We start from the raw sequence: 9882 nt of genomic DNA, 5'->3' as shown, positions 1-9882 counted from the left end.
TACGCGGTTGTTATTAACAGCTTCGTGCCTAGTGCCTTCTACATGCCTATCTATAGTTCGGAAGTAAATTTACGATCGTAGTCAGATATAACGGCTATCGGCACTCCCTAGTCAGATAGGAGCAATTGTCGTATCATTATATAGCCCTAGTTCGTAGTAGTATAACTAGAGTAGCCTAGTATAAGGAGTGTTCGTTTAGATAACTTATAGGATACTATTATTATCGAATTGAATTTATTATACCTATCTAAGTGCTATAGCGTTCCGGCTAACGTAACTAACGGTAGCGCTACTATAAAGTTAATGGCAATTACCTATATTAGTAGTATATCTAATAGATGGATTAGCTAGTAGTCGCCCGTAGGAAGGTTATAATCTGTAGCATTAACTTGATAAATAGGACAGTGTTTTATATAGTCCTTTACTTACCTAGTTTTTCTATCGATCGCGATACTATATAAGTTATATATCATCTTATTAGTTCTAAAGTGATACTTCTTATTATAGGCCAGGCTAAGGATATATTATATAAGGCTTGCTAGTATATATAATGTACGAGTGCTATCTAGGCGAATATAGTAGAGGAGCTCGTTGATTAAGATGAACGGTAGCCCGTAGCGCGAAAAGACAGCGATGCCCTTATCGTCGATAGTTCTATCCGCGCGCTTAGTCTTGAGCTCCTCAATGATATAGGCGTATTTGGTATTAGTTTTATAGCCGCTAACGAACTTCGCCTTGAGGTCAGGATCTATCCGTGCCTCGGCAAAGGCAAACTACATATCGTCAAGTATAGCTAATCCATTAGAGCGTTTGGATGGTTTGGGGTCATATAACGTACGCATTCTGCTTAAGGTATCTGGCACGAAGTTAAGCCTTCTAGGAAGATAGTAGACTTTAAGGTCGTATTACGACAGGTAGATAGACGCGTTGATCAGGCGGCGGTTGGCGCGGTCGGTAGAGCTCGTATCTAGGTTAGTTTGTTCTATAATTCCATATATAGTAGCATGGTCAGTCAACACGATGACTAACATCCGTGCCGAATAGACTATCGTACACAGTTTGCGAATTGCCTATACTAGATAAGCGACTTCTTATTTAGAGGGCCCGTACCGTATCTTAGCCTTCGTCAACAGGCGGCTCAGGAACATGACTAGTAGCACTTGGTTGGCTAGGATAGGTACGCCTAGGTACTAGTTATATCCGTCGCGAGTATAGAAGACCATGACGCCGAATCCGCGCTCTAAATAGCTATCTAGTTAAATATATAGCTGTTTGCTAGGATTGAAGTGGTATAGGATAGTTAGGTTTTCGCGATAGATAGCCTCTTACAGGGCTGAAAAAGACGCCTTTTCTTGCTTAGTCGGTTCGAAAGAAGTACGGCTATAGTAGCCTATTCGTTTGGTACGGTTGCTAACTTCTAAACTACCAGACTTATACCCTTATATTAGCAATTCAGTTTTACGTTTTTGCAGTGGTTTGGCGATCTTTGCGTAATACGGAATCAAATGCTATAGGAATCCGGTAGCACCTAAATATTGTTCTAATGCCTTTAACGTACATAGAAAGGACAATTGCTTAAATACCTCGACACGCTAAGCCATATTAGTAAGGCCAAGACTGTCTACCCGAAAGCTAAGGAGTTCCATGTCTAGGTATCCGATATAGGATTTGGTAGGAGAAATGGCGATATTCTTCTTCTCGAACAGGCTAAAGATAGTCCTTAAATAGCACACGTGATCCTCGGCTATATCTAAGAAGATGACGATATCGTCGATAAACGCGCGATAGTAGGTAGAAAATGGTCGTAATAGCTGATCTATAAACCATTATATATACACGGGCGAATTACGGTAACCTATAAGTACTATAGTTAGCTGTTCCAAACCGCGTAGACTGATTAGCGTAAACCTGTTACGATGCTATAGATATATACCGAATTAATAGAAAAACGATATAGCGTTAATAGCCGTAATGAATTTCTTCCTACGCAGGGCTACGATAATCTCTAACTATAGTAGCAGTAGGTAGTTGTTAGGGATAGTAACCTTGTTTAAACTATATAGATCAATGACAATGCGACCCTTAGCGATGCCCTTAATATTATACCAAACAACGAAGACAGGATAGGCGAAAGGCGTAGCCTCTTTTGCGAATCGCATCTTTCCCTATTGATAGAGGGCGTCGAAGGTCTTGTCTAGGACTTCCCTATCCCTCTGGCTTAACGGGTACGCGCGGGAGCATATCTTCTGGTGTTACCAGCCTTCTACCAGTGGCACTTTCATCTATTCGCTCTTTAGTATGTCGATCAGACCGTTGTTATTCCAGAGTTATAGAAATTCGTTAACTAGGTTGGTAAACTTTCTGGCTAGGGCCGAGTCGCCTTCGTAGATGTAGACGCCGTTGTTAGCAATGATCTTAGGTAGAGAGCCGGACATCCTTAATCCTAGGGTGGAATGCTTCTCTAGTACTCGCGGTTTGTATTCCTCATTGCTAGCGGCGTCGCTAGCGGCTCCGGGCATTGCTTTTGACGAAATATCTAGCCGTTAGATTCCCTCAGAGTGCTAGGTAAGTTGGAAGACGAAGTCGTTGACAGGTATGTTCGAATTCGCGTTTTTAATGTCGGTAAACATTACTATAGGCACGAGTCGCTTTAGAGGGATGTAACTACCTTCGAGGATTACTCCTATATAGTTATTCAAATCGAAGGAGGTATTGATAGGAATGACGTCGTAGTAATTAGCGATTATTAACGTAGGGTTAACGTCGGTTGCTACGGCTAGTGTAGCTATTATTATAGTAGTAGTTACGACCGTAGTAGCGCTAAAAGCTATTTCCTACGAATAGGCGAAATAGCTACTATCTTCTATTTCTTCGATCCTTCTAATAGGGTGCCTCTTTAGGATATAGATCGTTCCTTATATAGTATTTTTGATAGGTACCACTTTTAGAGTCTTCATATCTACTATAAAGTTACAAATGGCTATATAGGCTAAGTTAAATACGAAGGCACGATCCGTCGGGAGAAGCTTATATTCAATAGGCACCATTGCCTGTTAATTAGGCAAGAGGGTGATTTCCCTAGTTATTTTGACCTTCTATATATAGGGTATAGAGTATATATATATGGAAAAAGGAATACGGAAGTTAAATAACTACAAATTGACTTCCTTACGCTAGTAGTCGATATTAGCGTTATAGGAATCTAGGAATTCGTTACCTATTAGGAGATTTAACGCCAGGGAGTTGACAACCTATATAGAACGGGTAAACTTAGCTAGGGTAGGGATACCGTTTTCTACACCCGGCAGATAGATATCAAACGTCGTCTATTCGTTAAGACTTAGTATAGCGTTTCCTATACCTTTGACTCTGCCCTTACGTCGCTCAATCTGGTGGTTTAATCGCTACAAGAAAGTACGGTCGATAAGAGAGCGACTGGCACTAAGATCTAGGCAAATTTCTATAGCGCCACGGTCAGTTAGGTTGTAATATACCTAAACGCGTAGATAGGTATAACCTAAAGGCAATCCGTGGAGGTTAGCTATACGCCCGCCTAGTGTGTCCTTGACTTGGTATACATCTACTATAGCGTTTTCTAGCGACGTTGTCATTATATTCGACGCCTAGTATGCCTTTTCTAACGGCGTAGTAAGCTCCTCTGACTTGCTAGTAGGAGTGCTACCAGTTTTAACAGGGTAGCGAGTGTTGCCAGCTTTCGCTTCCTGACAGGACTTCAAGTGCCGGAAAAGTGCGTTTCGCGAATCTAGGGTGGCATCATAAAACCTATAAGTATGGCAGGACAAATCTGTAAGATTAGCTTCGTAGTTACGGACGGAAGGAAGAGGGCCTTTTCTATAGCACCGTTTGGCGTAAGAGCGTACTTCGAATTAGGAATTAAAGGTGTTATAGCACTTGTGGTAGGTAAGCTACGAGTCTAAAATAATATATATAATGCTAGTGTCGCTATCCGAAGATTCGGATCTAGATTTAGGGACACTAGTAGCCAAATTATCGTTAACTTGATCCGACTTAGAGCTATTGCTAGCTTCCTCTGCAAAGTACGCGCGGTCACGATAGTCTTTTCGCTAGTGATTATCCTTATAGAACTTATTATCTCGATTTCCTTCCTACTACTTACGATCGCCTTAGTCACGGCGGGTTCCTTTGTGGTGGTGGTCATTTCCGCGGTTACGATTAAATCTACGGTCGTGTATATCGTTCCTGAACGGTCTGTCATTCTGGTAGCCAAATTGTCGCTATCGGTTAGCGTTAAAGGGCTTATAAGGACTACGACTTTCATTCTTATAAGGCTCTGGTTTGCCGTCTAGGAATAGCCTTTTCTATAGAAACGGGTAGCGGTCAAGAGCGGCCGCTAGAACGATAGATCGAGACTACTTGATATACTATATATAATTTCCAAGAGAGGAGTATTGCTAGGGAGGATCTAGGTATTACTTAATATAGAGGTCTATTATAGACTAGACTTAAATTATAACTCCTTACTAGTTATCGTTACATTCGTTAAGTATACGTATTAAATGTGCCTAACGGAGTATCTTTTATACGAAGAAGCTAAGTACCTACTTGTCCTTTGTGATATCTTTTAAACGTAAGCGACTTTCGTTAAATTTATAGGTAATAGTTATAGCATCTAGTATAAAGCGTTCTTATAGTCATTCTATAATAGATTATAGCCCTTGATTATATAGTTATCTATACGTGGTACCGTTTAATTTGTTAGTCTACCAGATGATTGCTAGACTACTAAGGAGAGTTTAAAAGTAGGATAGAATCTACATCTTAATACTTCCGTAGGGGTCGCTTTCTAGGAAGGTTTCAATACGGTTAGCGAAGTAGTAGACGTTAGTAAATACCAGGTTCTTTCCGTCGTTAATAATACCTAGGGATCGTAGGTCAGGAAAAGAAGGATCAAACTGGCTAATATCGTCCCTCTTAATCTTAAAGTCTAAGCGGCTTTACGTACTTATAGTAGTATCGTACGTAGATTCGCGTACACAATGTCTATTACCATTGCCGCCATTATTGCCAAAGGGTGGTATACCTTGACGGCGCCTATTGTTCCCGTCATCAGGGGCACGGCGGCGGTCAGGGGGATCGTCGTTACCGTCATCGCCGTCGTCAGGGAAATCAGGATCTCCGCTACCACTAGCCGCGAAGTGTAGTATTCTACACTACGGTACGCGTTCGGGCCGGCCAAGATTAAACCTATAGCTAATGTCGGCGCCTTTAGGGGGTATAGGAAAAGCTCTACTATTGCGACGTATATTTTCTATAAGGTTGCTGACTTCCTATACTTCCTCTATGATGGTATTAAGTCTAGCTAGGTTAAGGGATCGTTAACGACCAAGCGGTTACGTATCTTCCTCTTCTTCGTATCTATATATCGTATTAACTATCTCCTTTATCTAGGTTGCTACTCTACTAAGAACGTCCCTATACTACGTTATATATATTTCTAGATCCTTAATACGTTTAGCTAGCGGTGCCATTATTACTAAAACTTCCTTTTCTAGGTAGAGGGCAAGTTGATCTTTGACTTCTACTATATAGGTTATAATTCTACGGTCTATCCTAGTAAGACCTTTTTCCAAATTCTTATTAAATATCTTTATAAATTTGCTAAGAAATTCTTTGGTAGTTTTAGTAATATAGTCAGTTTAGGCTTCTAGTTAGGCAAATCGAAAATCTATCTTGCCGTTTAGCCAAGTAAGTGTCTCTTTGTTAGCGCCGAACTTATCAGGTTTAGCTTGCTCTATCTCGTATTCGTTAGCGAATTCTATCGCTAATTCCATCTCTTATATAGGAGCTTCCTTTTCTTAAGGTAGTTAACCGCCAGGGTCAGGCTCTAGTACCTGTAAACTTGTTAGAAGAGGCATTCCGTAGTATCTTTAGAGTATGCTTACCGTATAGTTAGAGAGTTCCTTATATAATAGTTGTTTGGTAGGGGAGTTTAGAGGATATAGACGACCGGGAGGATCGTCTATAGGAAAAGATCCGGGTATTAATATAAGGTTCGTTTATTAGGAACAAACGAAGATAGAGTTAAGGGGTAGAAGGTAGAAGAATATCCTAGTTACCAAGTCGCTAGGAAAAGAGGGATGGATAGGGAGGACTGCCCTAGTTACTTAGTCGCCAGGAATAGAGGGATAGATAGGGATGACTGTCCTGGTTACTCAGTCGCCAGGAACAGAGGGATTTTGTGGTGGTTGCAATAGAATTGCTTAGTCCGGTTACCAAGTCGCCGAAACTGAGCTCAACTATCGCGATATTATTACTAAACTGATCGTCAGAGCGATACGAATCTAGTGCTGATGGTTGTTAGATGGTTGGTCGCAGTGCTCGCTACCATTTGATGGAGGTCTGGTTGCAGTGGTCAAAATAGTTCAAAAGATCGATGTCCTCTATCAACGTTTGCTGGCCCTGTGGTTCTGTATAAGAAGAAGATGGGCACAAAGAACCCACCGTTTGCAGGCATCCACAGGGCTTACTAATCTAACCTTACATGATGGACGTGTCCACGGACACGTACTGCATCAGATATTTCAGTTTCCCGGACGTCGATTTTGGCAGGCTGAAACGTTGATGGTGAAATGGCGAACGCGTCACTATGAGGAAGCGACAGGGAGATGGCACGGGCTATGTCTGGGAATTACGATTGATTGCACTCGGTGTTTTCCGTTCCAGCCCCTGAGCACCTACACTATGTGTGGGTGAGCCGAGGGGGATCTAGACCGGGGCAGATCTCGGACTCTTTTGCGAGCCCACCAGACCCCGTCAAGTGTCGAAAGAGGGAGAAACAGGATAATCTATGCTACATGTAGGTACGAAGTAGTACCTGGAGATAATTATACCTTAAACTGAGCTCACGTACCTATCTAGCTGCTGTTTCTTACTGTAAGGTTGCACAAATAATAAATCCTGCCGTGCTCGCCACTCGCAATCCTCGCAACAGGAATACCGACATTGAAAGGAAACTTAAGCCTCCCCTTCTTTTGCTATTGGCTGCATCTAAACTGAACACTGCCTGGTTGGGCCAGCCATGTTAACGTGGAATTGGTGCCCGTTCCAACAAGCGCAACACAAAAATAGCCACAACCTTGCATGGGGTTCCATTCGCAAGTTCATGTCATGAATCGCTGCTTCGCCCCGCTGACACAGACAGTCCCATGACAGCAGTGAGAATATTAGGGTAAGCTAACTGGTGAATACGGCTGTATTGAATTAAAGAAAAAAAGTCGTAGAAGATTGCGTCCAAGCAGCAATAGACCACAAGGAAAGGAAGTCGAGTACCACCACTCTACACCATAAACCGGCACTTCTCTCCCCCTCGTCACCTATTAGCTAATTAAAACCAACCAACCACTACTTTGTCCCGTGAACCATTCGTTTCCCCTTCAGAAAACCACCCCAACGCCAGAAAGAAAACAGCCAACACGCTGATGCTGATGAAATAAAAATAGAACATGGTCATTGCACTGCATCGCATTCCTACGCCGGGGGGGGGGGGGGGGGTGCGGCACAGCGGCAACCACCACCATTTGCCGCTGGCCCCCAAACCATTCAGGACCGAAGTTTGGTTCAAAAGACTTAGTACCTCGAATACCTATTCGAAGTGGGCGAAAATGGGGTGTCATAGGCCGTTGATTGGCCGTACGGGTCGTCGTGGTACATGGTGGCCCGGCGGTCTTCCTCGGGGAGCAGGTCCTTAACCTCCCAATTGTTCATGCGGGTGCCGACCGAGAACTCCAGATCCTCCTTAGTGATCGAGTCCCAATACTTGTACACCATCATGACGGCGAGCAGGTTGCACGTCGTGGCGAAGAAGAGGCCGTCCAGGTAGTGGCTCACGGCGTTGCAGATGGGCGAGCTGGCGGCGTACAGGATGACCTGGCCGGCGACGAAGAAGAAAACACCAAAGGCGATGTCGCCCAGAGGCCAGCGGTCCTGCAGCGTGCGCGTCACGAGGAGGATCTGCAGGACCACGTACACGAACAGCTGCACCGCATTCAGTAGGTACAGCACCACAAACAGCCCGACCGTCTTGGTAGGACCCAGCCCGGCCCACGTCTTGAAGGTCGCCAGGGCCACGAGGAACGAGATGACGAAGGCCGCGGCGGAGCAGAACCGCAGCATCCAGAGCGAGAGCGGCGTGCCGTCTTCGTACAGCTGAAAGCCGACGAAGCCGTTGATCATCAAGCAGGTCACCAGCGCCGAGCTGAGCCCGGCCTGGACGGCGACGAAATAGGGATAGGGCCCCGAGCCCGGTGGTACTACGCCGGCGTCGACGCAGAGGGAGAGGAAGGTGAGGAGCATGTAGAGGTAGAAGAAGGTAAGGATCTCCTTTCGGCCTGCGAGAAAACGGAAGCCCGGTCAGTACGTGTGTGTCTGTCAACGGCACGCCCGACAGGCGCCCGGTTTTGCCTTACCAACTGCCGTGAACTTTCCCCGTACGTGCAGCACCATGACGACGGTCATGACCAGCGCCACGATGTGCATGGCGCTCGCGGCGCCTTGAAAGATCATGGTGTTGGCCACCTCAATGTTGCGCGCGTAACAGTCCGGCTCTATCCCCACGCCGCTCGCGATAGATGTTATCGGGCCGATGGACGAGCATAGCGGGAGTGGTGCCATGCGGCAGATGCTGTCGAAATCTCCGAAGCCCATGGTTGCGGAGGTTGAGGCCGGTCAGGGCCCCCGCCGTTCGGCGACTCGAACCGAAGGGTAGTTTCTTCGCGGGAGGGGTAGTAGTCGGAGGAAAGCCTGCAAGGACCGCAACCGGACCTGATGTCGGCGGCAGCTGTCCCGTTCCGGCGGCAGCAAGAGGCGAAAAAAAAAAAAAAACACTTGAGTAGAAAGACTCGGAGGTCTAAAGGGTCTCGGGATAGTGCGATGGCGCGAGGATGTGATGATATGACGATACGACGATGCAAGGATGCGAGAAGAGACGAGGTGGCACGATTAGTTCCTCAACGGTCGGGCCGTGGTGCGTGGTGAGCCGTGTCAACGGCAAAAGAAGTATTATAGAGCGAAGGTGGGGGGTGAACGAAAGTGGGATGGATACATCAACGAGAGACTGGGCGGCACGAGTCCGTCATCGAGCTTGGGGCTGTTTTGGGCGTGATCCCGGCGCCCGTCGTTTGGTTGCTCCGCGGTTGGTGTGCGGCAGAATCGAGGCTTCGGGAACGAAGGGGGTTCGTTGCTGTGGAAAAAGGGGAGCGGCGGAGCCCGCCCAAGCCAGGGTTCAAAGCGTTGGCACTGCGCAAGCCAGTCGCCAGCACCTTCTGTGCCCCGCTCTTGGCCGCCTGCAGAAGCAGGTTCGGCAAGCAGGGCATCTGACGGATCGAATCTGTTTCGTCTAAATAGCCTGATACGGCTTAGCTCCCTACCATCGGCATATTGTCGTTCCTGCTTTCCGATTCCGTTGCTGAGTCTATGCAGTGACTGCATACGGATTACATTCCTTGGAAGGCGTTCTTGTCTTCTACCACGTGCCAGGAATAGCAGACTCTAGTTCTGATGTCTCCTGCACACGAATGTATTCAAAAATTCGAGCCAGCTCTTTTGCGTAGGTTTCAGAGCTCCTGCCTTAAGATGATCGTCTGCTACTCGTAATTTCCGAGGGCGCCAAGCAGCCTCCCCAAGTGACTCAGTCTCGTATTCTGAATTTTTCACCTTGTTGAGCGGCCCCAAAGCATTTTCGACACCACTTTCCTAGTAGTTAATCCGTACACTAACCCGAATTACCCGGCCTAAAATGTCAATCTACAAGTACTTCGTCTGGAGTGTAGCAACACAAAATCTAGCTCAAGAACTTGCATCTCATCGTCGTTGCCAAATCAAACGTCTCATCGACCCCCTTGG

At 45.9% G+C, this 9882-nt stretch overlaps 1 protein-coding gene across 1 annotated transcript; it reads right to left on the bottom strand.

Moving 5' to 3' along the window:
* Positions 1–7524: 7524 nt before the first annotated feature.
* On the bottom strand, positions 7525–8370 carry P884DRAFT_265240 (chitin synthase III catalytic subunit). The gene has a single exon (XM_069441924.1). It carries the CDS (start codon positions 8332–8334, stop codon positions 7609–7611), a length of 726 nt encoding a protein of 241 aa, XP_069293465.1. The 5' UTR covers positions 8335–8370; the 3' UTR covers positions 7525–7608.
* Between the last annotated feature and the right edge of the window lie 1512 nt (positions 8371–9882).

This window comes from Thermothelomyces heterothallicus (genome assembly GCF_042370625.1).
Source record: "Thermothelomyces heterothallicus CBS 202.75 unplaced genomic scaffold P884_scaffold_42, whole genome shotgun sequence".
Classification (NCBI taxonomy): Eukaryota; Fungi; Ascomycota; class Sordariomycetes; order Sordariales; family Chaetomiaceae; genus Thermothelomyces; species Thermothelomyces heterothallicus.
The sequence above is the reverse complement of the archived record's forward strand: the minus strand, read 5'-3'. Positions and strand labels throughout refer to the sequence as shown.

What these genes read in the sequence shown, in the direction of transcription:
- P884DRAFT_265240 (XM_069441924.1), bottom strand. Translation starts at nt 8,334, where the DNA reads ATGCTCCTCACCTTCCTCTCCCTCTGCGTCGACGCCGGCGTAGTACCA.